This window comes from Numenius arquata, chromosome 7, assembly GCF_964106895.1.
Source record: "Numenius arquata chromosome 7, bNumArq3.hap1.1, whole genome shotgun sequence".
NCBI classification, from domain to species: domain Eukaryota; kingdom Metazoa; phylum Chordata; class Aves; order Charadriiformes; family Scolopacidae; genus Numenius; species Numenius arquata.
The window spans coordinates 54936378-54959930 of record NC_133582.1 but is presented as its reverse complement, the minus strand read 5'-3'; the positions used below and the strand labels follow the sequence as shown (position 1 = coordinate 54959930).

The window sequence follows — 23553 nt, the reverse complement described above, 5'->3', positions numbered from 1 at the left end:
AGGGCTTACTTCTAGTTCTCCTCCCAACCACCACACCTTCAAACTGCTTGCCAGCCTGCAGCCCAGCTCCGCAACGCTTCCCCTGTTGAAAAAAGATTCTAATGGGCCTTTCTTTATTAGACGTATTAGCTATAGATTTGGACTATTTGCTTTTCCTTTATGGTAACAGTTACAATATCCACATTTTTCAATGTGAAATGGCCCCTCTGACCAGAAATTTATATCCTAATTATACAGGCCACCATGAAAAGTCATTTGTAAAGTTTTAAACAGTAGTCTAATTAGCCACGATACAGATAATGAGATTAATGCTGGCCACGTGCCCTCAGACGGAGTTTATGCCAGCTGCAAGGGGTAGACAACACCAGATTTAGTATAAAGTTACAGCGGTGCAGAGAGCCCGCTGCTCAGCTAGCTTGAAGCCTACTGGTACAAGTTAACCCAACCATTTCCTTCAACCATTTCAAACTGGCAGAGCAAGGTGGGTCTTTTCAGATCAAAGCCTGAGCACAGAGTCTTCCTTCTTCTGTTTTTTTGTGGTTTGGGTTTTTTTTGGTTGGTTGTTTTTTTTTTTTTTCCCTTTCTGTCTTTTTTCCCCTTTTTTCATTTCCTTCTCTTTTATTCTTCTCTGGCACCACTGCTGCTTCAGCAGCAGTAACTACCAAAACCATCACAGAGCCAAACAGCAGAAATAGCCCCACTTTCTCACCCTGAATACTTTCTTCTGCTCCCTCTCCCACAGATTTAAAGAGAACTTGTGGACTAGAGTGTTACACCACACAAGCTAAAAGCATGCAGGCTGGTCTACATACAGGCTCCTAAAAATAATGCCAGAGTGAAAAAAAGATTTCACAAGGGGGAGCTCAAAACGCAGCAAAGCACCCAGGCAACACACTAGGGATGGGGATGCAGGGAGTGCTGGAGCCAGAGGAAGAACTGCAATAACGCAAGCAGCAAATTGTATCTGGTTTGTGTTCTTAACACTGCAAAAAGGAGCCCACCGCAGCTAGTATCCTCATCTGAACAGTTTTGGTCTGTTTGCACAAAAGAGTTATTTACAATATATGCAGTCACATCTACAGAAGAACATAGGAAATTTTTACTCCATGGCCAGCAAGAGTTTATTTTTTTTTTCTTTTTACTGGGTAAAAAGATTTTTTTTTTCTAAAAAAAAAAAAAATCATATAGCATTTGATAATAACAAAGTACAAGCAAATACATTTCTGAAACATCTGTTTCCTTTACAATAAATCTATACAATATTTCACAGATGGGAAAACCGAATGCAGTCTACAGATTCCCCCACAGACTACTTGTTAAAGCTGCTTTTTTAAAAAATCCCTTTAAATGAGAGAGAACACAACGATGAAGAGCATGCTACTTCAGTATTCCTACATTTCAGTAAAGGACCATTTTCCTGGAAGTCTTCCTCACGTGGAAAACATATGATAGAGATGGGCAAGCAACGGAATGTATCCTCCCCGCTCTGCAAAGGGACCCTTACCTCCAGCCAGTGCACAAACACATGCCAGACCGTGTAGCAACACTGCACATCGCCTGTGGCATTCACTAGATGATTTCGGGGCAACTTCTACACACTGAAAACCACGGAGAGCCACGGCGATGGCGGTGCTCAGATGCAGGTCAACTGTAGATAAGACTTTTAAAAATGCTGCCTCAGTACATGCCCAGAAGTTGTACTTGCAGCTACATGAGAATTGGTTCGGGGAGGGGTGTGAGAGGGACAGAAGGAGTGAAGGGACCCTGATGCTGTGGGGCGGTGTGTACGCAGGTCATCACACTGGCACCCTGGAAGGTGTACCCTTTTGTTCTTTAAAAACTAGAAGCGTGTGCAAGTCAGGTGAAGTTTTACCTACTGAAACACTATTTCCAGGAGATGCGTTAGGAATGTGGGTGGATCGAGGCATTGCCTTCTGAATAGACACCAAGGAGGCTGTAATCCAAGCAGAAAGCAAAGCTCCCGCTATAATAATTTATACCACATTAACCGCAGGAGCTGGTGCTAAATCTGGGATAACTGAGAAGGAAGTAAATAACATGTTTTCAGTGTACAAAAAATTGTGTCTAGAAAAAAAAAAAACTGGACTGGCGCTTACAGTGTGTTTTATAAAGCAGATTCTTAAGGGACCATAACAGCGTGGACTGGTTACTGCTGACCTCTGCATCACGATGCGCTCTTGAGTTTCACCCGGTGCGCTCTCTTTTTTTATATTCCCATTCTTGGTGGTCTGTACTTAGCTCAGGTATACGATGCTCCAGTGGACTCAGGGGAGCTGCACGGATTGCACAGTGGTTTTGGCACCAATACTTTGGCAGCCTTGAACCGGTGAGGTGCGTACTGCGGTGAACTGAGCATCGATCCCTTTGCAGCACGTTGCTCGCTGAAATGCTCTGTTGCGGTGACACGATGATTCCTTTCATACTAATACTGGCAGAATCTGCATTGAAAGCTACACTGGACCAAAAATATTTCCACAGAAACCAAGCTCCTGAGCTCAAAGGACGCTGCTCTGCTCCCTCCCGTCCCGGTGACCAGCGGGGATGGCACCAAGCTTGCCCTGTCACTCTGTGAGCAGCTCCTTTGCTGGCTCGTGCCTGATTTTCCTGCGCATGTTGTGTGAGCTACTGATAAAACTCAGTAAACCGTTCTCATATAGGGAAGCAACATGCTTGGCATAAACATTCACTTAATTCAAAGTGCTGCAGTTACAAGGTTATACGAAGCTGTGTACGCTCACACTCGCGGCTCTATCCTGTGAGAAAGCTCAAACAGAGCTTGCTGGTTGTCGATGACATGCAGGTGATGGACGTATGGCTTCAGCTCATGATGCTCTTTTGAAGGAACTTCATTGCCTGCAAGACAGGAGAAAGGGGATGGATCAGAAAGCCGTGCCTTGCCTGCTTTTCTGTCTTGTGTGTTACCAAGTCCCTCGTGTGCCACCGTGTCAGGTGCTAGAGTCACAAAAAAGACAGCCAGTGCTCCAAACGACTTGCTGTTTAAGTGCAATGAACGAGGTAATGGCTAGATACAGAAAAGGGAAGAAGAAAGAAAGAAGCAGGTGATGCTGGGCAGCCAGGAGGGACAAGGGGATGGCAAGAAGCTGACTCTTCCCAAGTGGAAGATTTGCTCCTGCCGGTGGGAGTCCGTCCCCCGTTAAGGGGGTGGTTCAAGCTTTCTTTTTGTGTCACTCTGGCAGCACAACAGGACCTCGACCAGGGGCGGGCGACCCAGCCTGTAACTTTTAAACAGCCTTGACACAAGTACACAAGCCAGCAGGCCCCGGATGATTTCCTTCAGAGCAGGTGAAAGGTGTCAGCGCAGCAGATGGATGGGAAAGCTCTTCAAAGCTGCTCTGACAGGCCCCCGCGTTTTGATCTGTTATGCTTTTGATTTCTGATCTAGTAACAGAGACAAGAGTCATGCTGTCATTTCACGGGAATTCACACGGCAAGAGGAATTAGCTGTGTAACAGACAAATTGAAGGGTGGCTTGAATAGCAGATGTTTTCTGTTACAAGCTTTATGCCTGACGTTGGCTTGTGGGAACTTGCCGCCTGTGAAACCCTCCAGCGTGGCTGGTGACCAGCAGAAGCGGGAAAGGAAAAGCTAAGCCCATGGCCACGAGACCCATCAAGACAGGCAGAGAAAGTAACGAGATATGTTCCCCACACTCTGCTGACAAATGAGACAAACTAGTCCATGTCCTCAAGGAATTTTTAATAACATTACCATAAATTAAAAAAGGAAAACCCTCAAAATTCCCTGAACCAATCAGCTTAACTCGCACGCTCCCTCCCTCTCCTTTGTTTCATTATCATCCTTTTCTCCACGCTCTCCAGCTACACGAGAAGCTTTCCAGGAACCGACCATCCCACTTGTTTCTAGAGAGCGCTGCACGATGCTGTGTAGGTAACAGGGGATGTCAATGCAGCCAGCTCTGCGTGTGGCTGCTAACGGGGCTCCCGGGCAGCTATTTTTAGGAGCTATTTCTGAGCAGCTCTCTAACTTGAGAAATGTGGGAGAGAACAGGACAACGTGATAAATCTGTGTCAAGGTACAGAGATGACCTTTTTTCCGAGGGAATAAGATCCCAGCAGCTGTGCTGAATGTACTGAAAAACATTTGTATTTCTCATTAACACCTGACATGAAAAAAGCTTGAGTTTTGTTATTTTCTCAGGCTGCTTTGCCTGGTTTTGCAAATGCTATTATTTGTTTTCAGGATATAGGATATAGAATTATTATTTCCATTAAAAAGGCATTTCAGTCTCACTTGGAACCTAACCAGTTTCTAATCCAGAAAGACTTTGGCCTGCAAGGTTAATACACATGATACAGTTCATAAACAATAATAATATTCCTTGCTTCGTTTTGTTTGAATTCTTTCCTACAGTGAGACGTCTGCTGCTCTTAGGTCAATCTGGGAACTGATGCAGTAGAAAGATTCACATTCCTGAGAGCAAAATAAGCCCCCTAGAAAAGGAAACTGTCCATAAAGTCTCAATAAATATTCAGTGAATTCATTTCATGCCTAAACGAATTTTAGAAAAAAAAAAATTGCCTCCAGGGATGTCTGTATAAGCTGCTTTTTAAATGCCAGCTTCACAATAAATCAAGTCTGTGGTAAAATAAAATAACAATCACGTACTTCAAACCACCAGATTATATGATAAATCTCAGGTATTAACCTTGGATTTATGTTGCAACACTTACAAAACCACTTGGAAAAAAAGGGAAAAGCGAGATGAAAGATTTGCAGAGAAGCTGCAAAAATTTCGTATCATTAAAAGGAACCAATACTACATTTTATGGTGCCAAATAAGAGACATTCTAACTTATAGAGGCATGGTTTGGATTAATCAATATTTCCTTCACTATCTGGTTTAACAGAATAAAAATGAAAGGCACATCATCTTCCTCCCAATCTCCCTCTTATGCATATATCACAAAATAACTCAAGAACCCTAGTACTGAGCAGCCTCTGTTTAAAAAAAAAGACTGTACATACACATGGCAATTCTACAGAACAAATGTTCAGCAAAGCTCTTAACAGTACCTATCATTCTCCAAGGTACATGTATTTATACACAAAATTATTATTATTATTCTTTCTGTCCGAGTCCATGCTGACGGCTGCTGAAAATTCAGCTGGAAAAAACAAATTATTCAAACTCTTTTTCCCCAAGGCGCAGCACAGTTCTGAACTTCTCTTTGGAAAATAGCTTTTAGTGGCCTCAATAAATGACATGTTTAGTGGATTTGGCTTCAAAACTAACCACTTCCTAAAGTAGTGTTGTGTTTGTCCCCTTCCTGTATTTAACCACTCTGCAGAGAATGAGAAACGTTGAGAAGGAGAAAAACAAGGTTTCTACTCTGTGAGCAGCAGAACAAAGCGAGCTGGGGTCTTCTGGCACGGTCCCTTAGGGTTGGAGTCTGTGGTGGCTAATAAGGTGGAGACACACACAAAAAAGTCTTTCGTGCAATTGAGGCACTCGTGACTGTTCCCATCCGTGTAGATCTTCCAGTGTCTAAAGCAGGCAGAGCTCTATTTGCAGGCTTCCTCTAGCAGAGGTACTAACACAGCCCCCTCTTTCCTACCTAAATCAACTATTTTCATGAAACCCAGAGGATCTCAGTATCTTCAAGACTTCTACCATTATGTGAAATGCCCTTAAGAACCCCAACTAAGCAAACAATTGCTCTTGGGGAAAAGCCAAGTGAAAAGCTGTGGTGATGAGTATCATCTTTTAGGTACTGGAAGCCAAGACAGCTGTGAATCCATTACCAAAACACAGCGACTAGTGGGAGACTGAGGCAACTCCGTTATAGTGAGAAAGTGAGAAACTGCAGCCTACATCAGAGGCCTCCATTATTAAGTGCAGCTGGCACAGATCTTACACAGTATCTTGAAGAGGTGATAATTTTTGCAGGAAAATAGTTTATAAAAAGTTTGCAAACTGTTTCTACAATCACTTTGTAAAGTAAAACTTCATCTAACTGTGGTTTCTGCCATGTTCCAACAATGATGCCCTTTCTTGCCAATTGGTTAAATAATTGTCAACCACGTTTTGCTGCTCTAGTAAACTTGAGCAAGTGGAAAGAAAGCAGGAAAAAAAAACCCCGAAGGCTGTACAAAGGCAAAATTAGTAGGAAATTTTGGCTACTCACCAAACTGGTTATTTCTGCAATGTCTCAATGACCGAACAGTATCTGCAATCATGTGCTGCAAAGGAGAGATATAAAATATCAGTGCAAAAATCTGAGTTGGATTCTGCCATTAGAAAAGCCTGAAATAATCTCCTTGCCCTACACTGTAGAGCAAAAAGCAACTGCAGTAAGGTAGAAAATGAAGACAGCAGGAGAAAGACTTTGCTCTTTGTCTTAGTAATAACATATGATGAAACAGGGTTGGTCCAGGAGGTCCTGATTGATATCACAGAAATTAAATGAGAACAACTCCTTAAGAGCTTGTGGAAAGTGCTAATGAAAAACAGCTAAACAGTTGTTTATTTTCGTTCCTATGACTTTTATTAAACAGAAAGCCTGCAGCAGGGAAGTCCTGTGGACTGGGGGGGCGCCTCTGGGTTCAACCCCCAGCTTTAGTGCATTATCCAGGGCATTCGCTAGTCTGCAACCTCTCTTTCTGTCTCCACATGTTACCTAATTAGACTGTAAGCCCCTTTGTGGCACAGATTATGCATTAACATATAGTTGTATAATGCCTAGCACAATCAGGCACCAGTAGCAGCTAGGCAGTTTTCTGCAGTACAATAACCAACGCAAAACAGCCAACCCATAGCCTAAACACCGCAGAGCGAGCACCCTGACATCTCTGCAGGCACGTTCCAAATAAGACTATACGGTAGGCACACTATTTTAAGAAAAGCTGGTGCTTTTGGGATATTGGATGTTCACTTAGATTAAGCAGAGGAAATAAAAGGTTTAAGTTTGGTTTCTCATTCAGGCTCAGGTCTTCAACTTATGAAAACTGGAATTGTTTATTATAAAGCAGCAGAGTCTACTCATTTTCACTAGATGTCGCCCATAATGTTCTTAAGGCATCACTTTTTTTTTTTTTTATTTGATTGCTTCTGTGGCAACTCTTCACCAAATCTAGTAATTAATTTAAGTAAATTGCAGTTAGCAGGAATGATATAATAGCTCATGCAAACAGCTGATGCTCTTCTCACATCTCCCTCAAAAGCAATCAGAGGCGGAAAGGATTAACTGTCTTGAGCAGAGTATGTTTAAGACCAGAATGACGCAGAACAGCTCATCTCTCAACACCCTGGGAGTGGCTTACAAGGCTCCTCCACAGAAAAGCCTATCACAAGAGCATGTTTAATGGAAACTTCATACTCCTTTCATCAGTGAATCAAAATAATTCTTCTTGTTACCCGCTGTGCTCCATTTGCCAAGAAATCATGCAATCTCTCGTGCTGATGTCCTTGCACTGATTATAATGAAGTTCTAATGAGATGATCTAGATTTCATGATCAATAGTGTGAGTACTGAGAGAGCTACAACTTCCACCAGTGCTGCTGCTGTGATGTTTTCCAGCTGATACCCTTTGCATTTGGATTTTAGAATTAAGAGAGACCCTTCTATCACACACACTGTTATTCTTTGCTGTTTCTCCTTTGTAGTTAGTCAGTGTGGGGGTCCATCCCAAAACTGGCTTCTGAAGGTGATGTTCTGGTAACGGAAGAATCTCTTTGTGTTACACTCTCTTAAAGCAGAATCCCAAATCTCCTGTCTTTAGAAGCCGAATCAGGCATTTCTCTCTGTCTGTTTTCAGCTCTTTGGGATCCAGTTCTAATACAGAAAATCAGCCAGTTCATCTGCAAAGGAAATGCTATTTTCCTGATTGTTTAAACAGGTGCTTGCACACCGTTAGTGTGATGGGTAACACACATTTCTCATGGCCTTTCAGCCTACCAGTTACCTAGGATCATTAGCACTCCTTGAACTAAGGACGGAAAAAACTCAGGCTTGGAAGTTGCACTGATACTTGGGGGCTGGGGGTTGAGAACCTTCAGCTGCATGTACACAGCCCTTACAGCTGAAGGCACCAGGTAAGAAGGCATTATCTAAAACAGTAATGGCCACTGACCTGTATTAGAGTTTGCTGGAGTGTGGCTAAGCCATGTCATTGCTAAGATATGGGTGATGGCTGACTGGAGAAAAAAACCTGAAGAAGTTACAGTTCAGTGAAGCAACTCAGTAAATCCCATGGAAATACCTTGAGATGCAACAGGATAAGACCCTGTTTTCATTTATTCCTTCAGATTTAGTTGGGGAAGTGGGTATTGTACTAAAAATTGATCTAACACTATTCTAGACTAGAGTTTACCCAACATGGAGTTAAATAAACCACTGCAATCCCTTCAACTTTTGCTAAAACTAGGCAACATTCCTGAGACAAAAGATCATTTCATTTTCTTCTCTTTGCAAATTCCTTTATTTATATTTTGAATTAACTTTGTCTTCACTGCAATCACGTCATGTCAAATCAAGTTCAGTCACGGTAGGATTGTTGAGGCCATGATGGTCTAGGAATATAAAAGAAGGAGGGATTGCAGGGAGAGAGAATATCTTTCATTTAACCAACTGATATAGTTGGAAAAAAACAATGGTTCAGGTTGACAAGTCCTCCTTCAAGTGAGATGTATAATGCAGAAATTAAATATTTAAAAACACTGATCCAAATGGAGACACGAGAAACCATCTTTGCTTTGAAATTAGTAAGTAGAAATTCTATGCATTTGTGACAGTGAGTGAAGTTCCTTCCCCAAAGCAGTAATCTGCTATGGTAGAATAATTCTTTTCTTCTTTTTCTGCAACAGCAAATTTGCAGGTGAGCTTCAGTGGCTTGATCTGAGCCAAGCAGGAGTCAATGTCAATCCCAATTTTTCTCAGTAGAGGCCAGGAAGTGCTCAGCACAGTATAGAACACCAAGGAAGATGTTCTTCCTCAGCACAAAGCCCTTATAATTAGAAAAGAAACATGAATCGATGTATGCCTGATCATGTGCGATGCATCTTATTAGTAAGTTCATGCCTACTGACTACACACCTTAGCATCCAAATGAATACGTGTACTGCCTGAGTTTCCACTACACTCATATTTAAATCTCTCCTAAGCCCCCACTTCCTCAGCTTGCACTATTGCCTGCATTCATATGTACGCAGGGCTGCTGAGACAGCACGTTCCTGAGGGCATGATCTGACTACTAATTTGGAGGAAGTGTCAGTTTGAACAACCCTCACCCCACCACCATCACCTCAGACTCTTCCCCCCCCCCCCTCCCCCGCCATTTAAAATGCCCATTATCCATTTGCATGGAAAAGGTGAAATCCTGGCTCACTGAAGTCAATTAGCAAAGCTCCCACTGCCTCTGGAGACACAATAGTGACAGAAAGGATGGAAAATCTTACCCAGCGAGCCCAGCATACATTAAACATATACATGATTAAACAACAAACAAACTAACAAGGTCTGGCTAAGACTGGAACAAGAATCAGATCCTACATATTCACTAAATAAATACATGGGCCAGTAGGGGGATTTTAGTGACAATCATTGTGCATCAAGGGCTAGTTTAATTTACATGTTAATTGGATGTACTTCCAAGAGGCAATGAAGAAGAACATGCTAATGAGTTTTATGCAAACACCTAAAGGTCAAACAGTTAATGGACTTGGGACAAGAAAACCTTTCATTAAATGCAAATCAGTGTTCTCGTAAACTCTGCAACAAGAAAAGGTACAGAAATCAAACAGAAAACACAAAAAGAGGAGCTCAGGTTCAAAAGTCAAAGTCTACAGCTGCTTGCCAGTTGAAAGACAACGTGCATTACGATAGGGTATGAAAATAAGTTCAACATCTGGTTCATTAATAACTCCATGGTTGCACGTTAATTCTCTAACAAGTGTAAACAGAAGAAGGCGGAGGAGAAAAAAGTTGGGAACGATTCACGAGGCGCAGCCATCTGCACTAACAGTGCCATCGCACACCTACAGCAACTGGGAAGGACATTTGGGTTTCTTGATCGAATACTCCAGGCAAACAAAAAACAATCAAGTTTCTCCACTCCACCACTGTTCAGATATATAAACTGTGGCTTTCGGTGCTACAAAAATGTTACCAACACAGAAATTTAATATGCAAATTAGAGAAATCAAACCTCTATCAGTCATATCATGCCAGAGGAGATGTCATATGACGTCTAGAGTAGATGCGCCCAAAGATACAATGTCAGTAAGTGCCCTTCTACATAAAACAGTGCCCTTCTACATAGTATAGTGGTATTTATAGTCAGTTTAATTCATATTTCAGGCATTATTTTCTTCATCATCTAACCTATATAAAAAATTTTACTTTCATTTAAGATCCCTCGAATCAGCATACCACTGGCAAGTGATAAACTAGAGAAACCTTTTCTTTAGTGCCTTGAGAAAAAACAGGAAACACAATTCAGAGAAAGCTGAAGCAGGAGAACTTAACTGAGGATAAATAGTCCACGAGGTGGTGCAAAGGACAGAAAACTGAGTGGACTGTGTAGCATTGATACTGGCCATCGCTGTTTAGCCATTTTACACAGAAGAGGGGGAGGAAGGAGTGAGAAGAGAGGGGAGCAGAGGAAAGGGGCAGGGGAGATAAACTGTTGGCCACTTCATCCTGTTTGCTCTTTTTTACCCCTGTTTACTTCTTCCTGATTCAGTCAGAAGAAAATCTTTTAGTCTTACAAGATAAGGAGGGGAAAGGAAAGAAGAGAATGTGAATCTCTGAAAAACAGGAAAGATAAAATTAGCTTACCAGCTTTTCAAAATTAACAAGGTTATCCAGAAAAGTTTTATTTCCTTCATGAATGAATGTTACATCTGAAAAAAAAAAAATAAAGAAAAAATAATTACTTTTCATGGCTTTGTTATTTAATACAAAGAAATAAAATGACTAAACAGGAACAAAAAGAAAAAAAGAAGAAAGCATCCCATTACGGACTGACACAATGCCTTATAAGAACGGAACAAAAGCCTGGTATAATGATGACATGCAGATTATTAGAGAACAACAGTATGTACACATCATAACAAGAGGATTTTCAAGCGGGAGGCTGGATTTCTTATTAAACCTGGTCTGCGTTACTTCTGGGGTGTGTATCACACAGAGGGTGGCCAGGAGCAGGTGGAGGTACCCAGAGGGGTGGCCCCGCATGGCATGCCTGCTCTCTGCACCCTGCGGCACCCATCCGGCCATGCTGCCCATGGCTGTGCCCAGGCTGGGGCTGGCTGGTCCCTAAACCCAGAGCTCCACGGGGGCAGAGCCACCAGATGCTGGACTTGGCTCTGACACCCCTTCATCTCTCTCTGTGGGACACGATGACTCTGAAGTCCCCCTCAGGGATGCAGGCTACAGCAGTGGCCAGCCAGGCACATGAAATACAAGCCACCAAACTGAAGTTCAAAGCCTTGAAATAAGCATTGTGGCCAGGGAAAAACACTTACACACAGTGGTGTTGGAGAGAATTTGCAAAGGCAACAAAAAGGTCATTGAGAGGAAAAGGAAAAGGTCTATATTTGGCTCCAGGAAGGGAACTGAACACAGTGTAATGAACTGGAGAGGGGAGTATCAGGCGAAACAAATGTTGCTAGATTAAGATTACAATTACAACAGTAACTTAAGGTCATTTTCTCCATTTTTCTAATGCATATTAGGACACAAAGCAAGACCTATCTTGGTCATGAAGTACAAAGGACATGGACAGATTTCCTTGTGGGGACTGAAGCTCTGCCTCCAACAGTGCACCCTCTGGGTCACTGAAAATACCATCAGGAGCACCACCACCATGTCCCCTATCAGCTCTCTCCTGGATGTGTGGGTACCCAGGAGTAGCAGGAGGAGATACCACTGTAATGAGGCAGCACTCCGATATCATTACTTCTTAAAAGGCACAGCTGTGTCTGCCAGCAGGAAAATGGCACACAGTAAATGGGCAACATCTCTCAGCAGAGGTGCCAACCTCCAACCCACCAGTCTAACCATACACCTTAGCATTTCTCCTGTCCTCATCTCCAGGACTCCTGCTGATGCCCACTTAGTCCCCTTAGTTTCAGGAGATTTTAGGACTGCGAACCTGCAGCTGACACTGGGGGCTGCTTTGTCACACCCCAGCCCTCCTTCATCCTCCCCCAAAAAAGCCAACCTGATTTATTTCCTTTTGTTTCAAAAACTTGCTCTGTGACCAAGGGGCATTTTGTAATTGCTTAGAATGGAAATGTTAATGGCTTCACATGGCCCTGGAGACCCAGGGCCCTGCATGTGGGGTGATGGAGAGCTCCTGCGCCCCAGGGCAGCTGGGCTGGGGTCTGCCTCGGGCAGGGAGGGTGCCAGCCCGGCCACATTGGGTCCAGTTGGCACACCTGAGAAAGTAGGGCAAGCCCAGCATACGCTGGGGACGCCTCCAACACCCCTCTGCCCCTGGGCAGCATCCTAAAAATCAGGGGGAAAGGAGGGAGCAGGACCCTCTACACCTCCGCTGCTGGGCTGCTTTGGAGCACCCAGGGAAAGGGACAGGGAAGGGACATGGCTTCAGGACACAGGCACTTGTCTCTATGTGGATGCAGTTAAAAACCATCCATCACTTCTAATGAAAAACTTATACTGGAAGCAGAAATTTCCATGCAGCTTTTTAAGTCAGTGACAGCAGTGTATATGTCTCTGAGGTGGAAGGAACAGAAATTTGCTTTGCAGCCAACAACTAAGAGTCTAGATAAATTCAGTGGAGCAGAAAATTGCATCTAAGCTACGCTGTAAGGGTACATCACAGTATTTTATTACATATTTGAAAAATCTGCCTGATTTCCAAAAGCTGTGTCTGTGTGCTGTAAAAGAGCTCTGCATTCAAATTTAATTAGCTTTAAAAGGACACTCTAAAATTATTTTTCATAGTAAGAAAAAGTTTATTAATGATTTTAATTTTTTTCTTGAAACTACTTTTGTTCCTCTTGTGTTGAAATGGAGTAATTTGTTGAGTTACTAATGACTTCTATCCTATCAATGCTTATTTTATTGGTCTTGGAAATACCGTTATTCCATGTTAAGCCTGTTTGTATTAAAGTCCTATGTACTGTGCAGTACTTTGTGGGAATTACCAACCTTGGCAACATCTCCTTACGGGTCACTGTACTGAAGAAGATTACTGTATGATTTTGCAAAGTCTCCTTGCTACCTCCAATAAGTTTTACAGACACGAATGCTGCTTGGGTGCATGTTCTTATACACCATATTGTAGTGGTACACAAACATCACCGCTACAAGTTACTCTTTTATGTTTGCTGCCTTTGTTTGCAGGCAAGACATACTCGAGAACACTTAAAAAATATTGATTTTGAAGCCTTGATAATTGTATCCATCTGAATTAATGCAAACTGCTTTGATGTGTGCAAAGAGGGGAAGTGCCTGATGGCTCCCAAACTGTCACCCACTGATCTGGAGAACTGTCTTCAAACATTTTAAACTCGCAGCAGCAGCAGCAGGTTGGAATAAACAGCCTAAAGAGAACACTTTCGGAATACAGGAATAATCAAATGAACTTGCCATGTTCAAAGACAAGGCAATTAATAATTAATGACTCCAAGACAACGGAATATTTTAAATACCTGTCACTTAATTAGCTGCCCAGCTCACTGTGTTAAGCAAGTAGTTGCATTTTATTTTAATAGATTTTTTTTAATTATTTTTTATCAAGTGAGATTTTATTTCTCTTTTTCAGATCTGTAAGAGACTTGACAACCCCCTCCTCTCAGGACAGACAGATGGGGCAGGTTCTGCCTTCAGGATGACACTAGTTCACTCTGGGGAGGCAGGGCGAGCACCTCTGACCAGAGAGTGGCTGAGGCTGCCCGTGCCATCCAGAGGATGTAGCCAAAGCAATGGCACACACTGATCTACCTGCTCCTGAAGTTTAAAAACCTGTGTGAAAATTGCCATCTTCCCCCTGCCATAAAAGGCAGCTGTTTATTATCTAGACCAAGTGCTACCTTGTAGAGGCTGCTACATCTGCCACATATTTACTATATGGCCACCTGAAGGAAAAAAACCCACCTTCTACTTTTTTTTTAAATTAACTATTACAAATTTCCATACATGCACTTGCACAATGAAGAGGAGTAGCCAAACTTTAACATTACCTTTCAGAAGTAAGGGCATGAAGGGGATTTTCGGAGATTTCATTTTCTTGAACGCATCTCTGTAAGCTTTGTGATTCAGAGAAGGGTCCTACAAAGCCATTTGGGTAATAGAGAGAAAAATCAATAGGCTATAAAAACAGCAATTCTAAATCCATTACGGGCTTATGATCTGAACATGATTTAGATATAAAAGATTTCTTTGGGAAATGAGGTAGATAAAGGTTTTCTAAGGCAGGTGACTTACTAAACTGAACAGGAAACATAAACAGTGAAAGGAACAAAAGCAATTATGCTCCTCAGATGAAGCAGTGCTAAAATGGGAGTAAGCTGCCGAGCAGATTCACTGGGACTGCTCTTTAATTTCCCCACAAATTTCTATTAGCAAAATCTCTTCAGCTTACTATCTAGCACAAAATGTATCCCAGAATGTATTGCTGATAGATTTCTTCTTAAAAAAACACAACCAAACCACAAAAGAACAACAAAAAAATACCAACAAAACCTGCCCTCAGATCAATAGAGCATATTGGAGATTTTCAAAGAAAATAAGAGAGTATGTTTCAGTGGTGTTATGCAAGTAATTCAAAAAGCCATCTCAACTTCCCATGTAAACGAACGTTTCTGTACACCAGCTCACATACAATCTTGAAAACACATGAATTTATAGAGGACTCTAAGTACAGAAGCGTGACAGCTGTTTAACACTGGATCTCATGTTCCCCCCGCCAGGCAGTGATCTCACCACGCACCCACTTCCACGACAGCCAGAGGAAACGCTTGTTTATTCAGCTTCGATAATGGTGACAAAGACTCTTAGCCTCGGATTTTTTTTTTTTTTTTTTTTTTAAACTTCAGCTGCCCTCCTTTTCACCTGACCTGCAGCACGTTGCTTTGGATAAAGGTTGATTAACCACCAGAGCAAAAAAAACGGCTTCCCAATTGACGCTGGGGAACCGACACTATGTCTGCCTCTCTCTGCCCTTCCTCCAGCTGTCAGGAATAGAGCCTTTTTCCTATTTGTGTTTGGAGGCCACCCCTGAGCTCTGGAGGGCTGTGTGGCCTTTGGCAAATCACGGATCTGACATGACAAGTCCCAGCTCCAGACAAGGACAGCCTCCAAACAGGGAAGAAGGAAGGCAGGTAAAGACAAGCAGTGAATGCCGTTCTGCTGTCAACACCGCACTTACCGTCAAACTTTCAAGTTCAGTGAAAAGTTTCTTGAACTTCCCAGGAATTTTCTGAAGTGGGGAAACCAGAGGAAAAAAAAAGTAAAGTTGATTTTTTTTAAAAAAACAACCCACAAACAAAACATAAGCAGAAAAATGCTGAGGTGTTTTTTTTCCATGAGACTGCCGCGTGTGAAGCGCCTGTCGTAAGTACCAATAAGCCACTTTCTCAGACAGTTAACCTCCGCTCCTCAGCTCCAAGAGCCCTAATTACAGACCACGTTCAGTGCGATGCCAGTCGGGTACCAGACCCTGCAGCCTCGCCTCAGGGACCTGACTCTCTCTTTTATGGAACCTGCTTGTTAGCAACTGTTTTTATTTTATTCCCCAGCTTCCACATCTGCTGCATTTACCTTCTGTATCAAGCTAGAAGCAGTAACACAGGCTGAGAACTCAGATACTGTGATCACATCCAGGTTAGAGCATTTGTTGTAATCAATCTTCTCCTAAAATATGGGTTCTAGAAATTAACAGGTGCAACGCTCGGTCCTGTTTGATACATCATCCCCAGGGCTGACCAGTGTTACTGCTGGCACGTGCTGGTGCTAGAGGAAGAGAACTTTCCTTAAAAAGTGATTACTCCATCTCTGGTATCTCACCCTAATCCCACCGGGAAGTAAAGAAAACACCTTCCAGGGGAGCCCAGGCACAAACTACCTTCTTGCCCCATATGCTAACACCTGCCCTGCTCCACAAGCATCCCCTTCCTTTTATCTCTAAGATGATTTAATGGTTTCACCTCATTATACACAAAGCAATCGTTCTTCAGTTTGAATTTTGCTGCTGGATGGGGACAGTATTTCAGACTTGAAGAATGGTGTGTGGACCTTAAAGCCTGTCTACTTTTTCCAACCATAGTATTTAGTCTAGAAAAAGATACCCCCTCTTAGTACTAATCCTGTCCTGCCTTTGTCCTTAGACCCTGACAGCCACAATGACACTACCAAAAGACAAGAGATTTAGAACAATTAAGATTAAGTGGATGTGCTGCATGATTAAAATGCTTAAATAACTTGAACATGGAATTGCAATTGCAAATTTTTAGTATCTTCAATCAGGGAAAGTTAGGCTCATTAAAACACTGCATACTGTAGAAAAAAAGTAGCAGAGTATGCTTGGGAGCATACTACCTATTTAAGAATTCAAGTGCAGAGCCAATATAATTTAGTGTCTAAATGGTTCCTGAAATTTAGGTGGCTTCATTTACATGTGTAAGTAATTATAATTAATTTATAAACATTGCTCTACTTTCTAGAAGTCACATTGCTAATGCAAATAACCTTCTGCTTTTGAAATTTCCAGTGCAGTAAAGTTTTACAAATAAAAAAGCATGTGACTTCATAAATATTTTACGCACAGAAACGTGACATATTTACAATGATACATGTGCAGATGCATTCCTTGTTCCGACAAGTGTTATATTCTGCTCTTCCTGAGAGAAGTCCACCAGCAGCACACAATCTCCAGAGGTCCCATCACACATCTATGTGCTTCTGTGGGGCAGATCTACATCATTGGCACTAGGTACCTTTGATACAATACTTAGTCCCTTCCACTCTCCTGCCAAAGCCCAGAGAAATGGGATGAAGGCAACCCATAAGAGCAGGCAAGGGCAAATGTTGTCCCATAGGCAAGGCATTTTAAAAGCAGCAGAGACAAAGAGCTTCTGTATCATCGCCATCAGGTATGTAATTTTTCTCAAAAATTTTTGGTTTATTATTATTTAAAGACAGCTCCTCCTTGCCTATCCAAGTCTTATAAACTCATCCCCTCAGAAGCAGTTACTGCCCTTGTTTCTCTGTGCACCGAAGCCACGGACACAGGCAGTGATGTTTCCATATGCATGACTTCATCTAGGGGGGAAGACTTGGCTCTGGACAGTGTTAGATAGATAGGTTTGTCTCTGATGTCCATTTGGTTTCAGCTGTTGATGCTCAAGGTTATCTCCAAGGCAGGAGATCACAGCATTCTCTGTCACTTCGTATGACAGATTTCTTGAGTACTGTCCACTTGTGGTGTTGGGGGTATGGGGGAGGTATGAAGCTTCACTCCGTTACATTAGATTACTTCTTCCCCAGTTTTTGGTTCATCAGCAGATATACTAAACTTGCAGGTACTAGCACTCAATAATTTACTCGGATGAAAAAAAATCCACAATTTAAACACAGAACCCAGTGCCACCCTCATCTAAACAGCTCATGCTCCGTCTAGCAACCAGTATTTTCCTTAGCAAATAGTCTCTGTTCTCCAGTATGCTCCTTATTCATGGCCCATTTCCTAACTTTGTTGTTAGGATGAGCAGCTGAAAAAGAGCTGATAAAGGAGAATTAAAGAGAGTTTATTTCTACTTTGTACTTTTTAAAAATGAAATTATTCCACAATAAGGTATTGCTTGTTTGGAGCCACCTGTATGGTATTGTCTGTTCTGACATCTACCAAAAATGCTAGGATAATTTACCTGACTTTTTTTTTTTTTTTCCAGAGGGTAAGATCTCACTTTGTTCTTATTTCAAAGCTCTGGAAGGACACATCTAGTTTTACTTGAATAGCTATGTACCTAAACTTTCAGACCACAGGGAAGTTTCTCTACCAACACTCGCTCCATGCTTGATTTCAGCATGAAAAAACAATAATTAGAAAGAAAAGGTAATTCACCAGTGTACAACCTTTGTGAGAAATGGTTTTGACAGAGCCTAAGAGATACAAAGATGTGTCTTACCTCCCAGGTCTGAGACAGCCGGCTGACGGATGCAGTGTTGAGACCCATAACAATAGCAAAGAATGAATTCAGATTTCTTTGGGCTTTACAGCTGTGGAATAAAAATATGAATGCTGTATTCTGATTTTTTATACCCAGAATCAGAGATAAATGGAATGCACAGGTATCCTAGGTTACTGAGTCCCATTTCAACCCTCAGCCCTAACATACAATCATCTTCCACATAATGAACTCATTAAACGTCCTCTCATGACCACCTGCAGTCTAGGTGATGGGGTCTTTAAGAAGTTTTTTAGCAAACGTTCCACTGTCTCATCAGCCCTGTCGTTGGCAGGTTATTCTTTTCCTTTGCTGTCAAAAGTAATTTTCCCTTTTCAATGCTCAAGTTACTCTCAGCTGTCCTTTACCATACAGAATAACTCCTTGACCTCTATTCTGTTGTATTATAAATATTTTCATCCCCTTTTTAATCTTTTCTGTGAATTGTACATTATTGGTTCCTTCAATTTCTCTTTGTGGTCATGGCCTGCAATCTACTTTTCCGTATTGTTATTATCCTTCATTGAATTCTTTGTAATTTATTTTAACTTTTCTCTCATGTGTTTCCTTCTTACCAAGGAGATATAGCGAGACAGTGGGGAGGGAAGGAGAAACATAATGACTACTTTGGCTCTAAATTCTTACACCTTTCTCTTACGCAAGTACAAAACAAATACCAAATTATTTATTTGGAACAGCATCACACTTCGTCCTTGCCTTTAATTTGTCATCTATTATCACCCAGTGACCTCTGTCACAGTCCTGTTCTTTGCAATCATGAATTTATTTCTTCAGCTCAGTATTAGCATTCCCTAGCTGAATTACTTTGCATCTATCTAAATTAAATCTTATCCTACTGCTGTTTGCACATGCCACTAGACTCCTTAGATCATTCTTTTTCTTTTCTATCCTCCAATGCATTTGCAATCCCTCATCATTTTTATTGTCTGAAAATCTGATTAATGTTCAATTTACATATCCCTATAAATTAGTTGCAGTTAGCACTGGTTCCAGTACAGGTCCCTATGGAATTTGCCTGATGCCTCTAATCTTCGACATTTTACTATATACAACCCTGCTTATTTCTAGTCCATTAGGAAATTCTAAATCCTGAAATAGCAAGTCTTTTTAAAACAAAAAGATTCCCCTTTCTCTTGCAGATTCTTGAAGGCCACTATAAGCATATGTGTGCATGTGTGTGTGAGTGAGAGTCCTCTTTTAAGATAATTTTAACTACGAATGAATCCCCTGCCTTCACTGGGATTTATCATCAGCGAAAAGTACGTGCCAAGGCCTTGGGCTGGACACATGCCAACCCTTGTTACAAGTTTTATAAAGCTTGCACGCATCGCTGTGTACTGTCTTGAGATGGTGTATTTCTCACTTCACTTCAGCGATCTTAAAAGTTAATCCTAACTTTGTTGCTTAGGCTCCTTTTATCATTAAAGTCAGGCAGCCCCTAAAGGTAATTCATTCTGAAACAAGAAAGGTGTCCAACACAGCCCGAATAAACTGTCTATTGGATGGGCCCATTTCTCACAAAGAACTGCAGAGAGAAGGTGCATCTTTTACAGTCAGCGCCTGCTTGGGAAGCAAGAAGGCTGCTGCTGTCACCCAGTTATTCTAACCCTATGTTGACCAGTTTCTGTAACTCCTCAGGATGCAGGATGCATTTCTAACAACATGCTAATTCCCTTTCTTTATTGAATCACTTGGTTTCTATTTTAAACTAGCTCACCAACAGCAGCAAAAAAAAAAAAAAAGTCTCTCTTCTATGTATTGACACACTTGTTGAAAAGCCTTCTGTCTTCTTCAGGAGTTCCTCGACAGTGAAGCACGCAGACCTTGAACACGAGATCTTAGTCCTGGTGTTTTCTTGACAAGCTGAAAGTAACAGGGAGCAGCCAGAGCTACTCACAGCTCCCTGCTTCTCTGCCTCGGTCACACACAACATAGCAGGGCTGCTTGGCTTGTGCCTCACCATGAGAGTCCTGTGCTCAGCACACCGCCCTTCCACCCTCTTTCACCAGCTCTTCCAGAATTGATGAGATATGATAATGTCTTCTTTTAGAAAGCTGCTTTTCTGATTAAAGAAAGATCCTGAGCGAGCTACACACTCACTTATTTATGTACCCCTTTTTTCACTGTCTACAAACTGCGATGATGGATGCTTCCAACCTAGACAATTCTATGATTCTATGATTCTGCAATGCACTGGGAGAACCCTTCTGCTGTTTATTGGCAACAGGATCTAGTCTCCAAAACTTTGGCTTTTCACTTCACTGACATAGAATTAATTCAAATGAAGCAACATTTTAGTCTGGTGACAAATATATCCCTATTTGTGTGGGACAGACATGAAACTTTTCTTGGAATGCAAATTAACGCTCCTGTGGTGCAAGCAACATTACGTCAACCATTTCTGACGTAATTGGACCAAACTTGGCCATTGATAATGCAGAAAATGAAAGTATTACTGGATACCATACAACTTGCAAACTAAATCAAATCACATTTGTGAGTTACACTAGATTAGATTAGAAGAATTCATTTCACCAAAGGCACTGCTTCAGCAGAGAACAGTCCTTTCTATGTAAGTGCCTTGCAAATTAAATCAACCCAGTCGATGAAGGAACAAATCATACATTTTCCACGAACATGCATATTCAAATATTGCAGAAGACCAACAAGTGCAGAGAGAGGCAAGGAGAATGGCTGCACATATTTAAATTGCTCCATTCCCTTGGTCCCTAAAATAAGAGTGATTACAGAGAAAAGAACTCTCTGTGTATAGCATATATTTGTATTCCGTTCCAAGGCATAGAATAAATGCCAGCACTCTTTAGCAACGGTGCAAGAACAGACCATCAAATCTAATTAATGACGACCCTTCTCTCCCCCAATAAATAAAAGATTACTCCACAGAAGATTACAGGGGGAAAGAGATTACTGCAGCCAGTGTCCCCTCTTGAGGTAGGACCTTCAAGCTTATAACAGAGTTTTTTTTGGTTTCCATGTAGTCTGTGGTGAATAACTGTGTTGCTGCTCAAACAGTTTTGTAATAGGGTCCTCAGGTTATCTCTGCTAAAGAAGGAGATATCTCTACACCATCAGGGATTTTGCAGTTGATGCTGCAGACACAGCGGTGAAGCTGCTAGAGAAGGTTTGAGCAGCATATACTCCACCACATCTGGTTTTGGCCAGTGTTTGCTATTGTTATTTATGGACTGGTTTATCTAGGTATGCTTACTATTAAAACGCAGGATGAAAAATTAGTTTTCTTTCTTTGCTTTTGCCCCTATTTCTCTGCTCATCAAATAGAGCACATGAATTCAAGGATTTTGGTTGCAACTTTAATAACTTACTGGGCAGCAATCTTGATGAACTTTTTGACTAGTTGTACACGTTTGCAGAGCTGGCTGCAGAGGAGTATCTCTGTGGCAACCCAAAGCTGGACCTCGTTGCATCTTTGAAGCAGAAGACTGAGATTCTCGGTGTTTTCAGCACTGCCCTGTCTGCTGAACGTGAAGTATATCAGCTCTTGCTGGAAGACATTGACAACATTAATAGGGATATAAAAAAAATTAAAATGTAAATGAACTATAAATTATTTAGAAGCGTGTTTTTGAAACAAGACTTGGTTACAGATGATTATTTTTGCATTATCCATAAACCAGTCACAAATGAATCAGGGTCCAGGTTCGGCACAGCAAAGTCTACAGGCTTAGCATGGTAGGCAGGTGGACTGGAAGTCCTGCAAGATGTGCTTTTCTTGTGAGATTTCCTGCAGTTCCACTTCTAGCTACAGCCAGATATAGCACATAAGCAATCTGTGTCTTTCTGTATTTAATCTCTTCTGTTGCAGTATGAAAAAGCAACTATATCAGGCCATTGCAGAATCTGAAAAATTTCCATTCAAACTTCTTCCTAAAAATAGCCAAGTTTTCAGGAGCAGAAGTGTGGGTATTGATTTCTGGGAAAAAAAAAAACACCAAAAAACCAAAGCAACCCACAAACTTGACCAGCTCTAGATTTAAAGTGTCTAACCTGAATAAAAGAACCTGAAATGAAAGATCAAGGAAAGCATCTGATGAGAAGGGAATTTCCCATTTGTTTTCTCAGAAAGCCACCATGCTTTTCAGTGAAAGATATTTTCAACTGACATTTTGTACTGTTAACTGTGTATTTTATTCAGCAGCTCACACCAGAATCTATCAAAGTCATTGAAACAACCCAATGGGCACTGAAGGGGGCCATTATCCCATTTTATAAAGTCTGCCCAGTATTTTTTATCTCACTGAAGTCTAACAAGAACAGTAATGTGACTATCTAAATTGCTGAAATTGTGAATTCTTTTGTTGTTAAAGTGATATAAAGGACACCTATTTGTGGAGTTCTATATTTACTGGAACATTATTCAGTGCAAAAGACAATTTGCATATACAACAAATTCACACAGCCAGTTTTTAGAGAATAATCATGCTCTTTTACTCTCTTGAGGCATATCTCAATAAAGCCCACCAGGTACAGAAGGAACACATGACATGCCCCAGCACAGGCAAGTTTCAAACCTTTGAGAAATTTTTTCAGTATCAAGGATAGCAACACATTTCCTGGACCTAATTCAATGCCACCACTGCTGAGAGCTGCCAAATCATGCTGTCATGATGGTGAACTGAGCACCAAGGAACACTGATGCTCCAAAACGCTGGTGCAACATCAGGACATCGCAATGGCAGAGTGCTGCATGACAGTCATATACCTGGAAGCGGACACGGTGCTTCTTACCTCATGAATTGCATTGAAGAGGCTCCAGTCAAAGTTTGTTAGTTCTAAGGCAAGATCCCAGGTGTTGATTCCTAAAATTCTCACAGACCTTTGCTGCAATTCCTCATTTTCAGCAAATGGGTTCTAAATCAATAGCCAAGAGCAAAAAAAATCCTCAGCAAGTGCCAAAAGTTCTGCAGTTGAAACAGCTACTGGTCCAAGGTACCAAACAGAGCTGAGTAAGTAATCTTTTCTAAGTGCACTCTGAGTGTTTTTTCCCCCACTAATCAAAACCAAAGAGTTATAGCCTATTTAATAAATAGCTTGAAACAGGAAATGGATCAATAGGATCAATTATTTGCCATTGGATTAGGCCTTCTCCGTCTCTCTGTCTCTTTCTCCAAACCTTGATTATAAAACACTGACAAGCATAATGAAATTAAATCTCTGAAACCATCCAAAAAGAAAAACTGAATTAAGACACCAGGAAATTTTTGTATTAGAAGATAAAGGAATTATTCTGCAAACACACTGGATTTAGAATAAATACACACAACTTGCCCACCAATCAACCTTTACAAATAACGTAA

At 41.5% G+C, this 23553-nt stretch overlaps 1 protein-coding gene across 2 annotated transcripts in view; it reads right to left on the bottom strand.

Annotated features, from left to right (window-relative positions):
• Positions 1-577: 577 nt before the first annotated feature.
• Positions 578-23553, bottom strand: part of RAPGEF5 (Rap guanine nucleotide exchange factor 5) — a 159441-nt gene continuing 136465 nt past the window's right edge. For both annotated transcript variants that reach the window (XM_074150165.1, XM_074150166.1), the window contains 8 exons: positions 22985-23107; positions 21562-21740; positions 18158-18248; positions 15400-15450; positions 14213-14300; positions 10839-10903; positions 6189-6243; positions 578-2874 (listed from right to left, as the gene is read on the bottom strand). In XM_074150165.1, coding sequence (XP_074006266.1) covers positions 2756-2874; positions 6189-6243; positions 10839-10903; positions 14213-14300; positions 15400-15450; positions 18158-18248; positions 21562-21740; positions 22985-23107 — 771 coding nt within the window. In that variant the 3' untranslated portion in view covers positions 578-2755. The remainder of the gene's footprint in view (positions 2875-6188; positions 6244-10838; positions 10904-14212; positions 14301-15399; positions 15451-18157; positions 18249-21561; positions 21741-22984; positions 23108-23553) is intronic.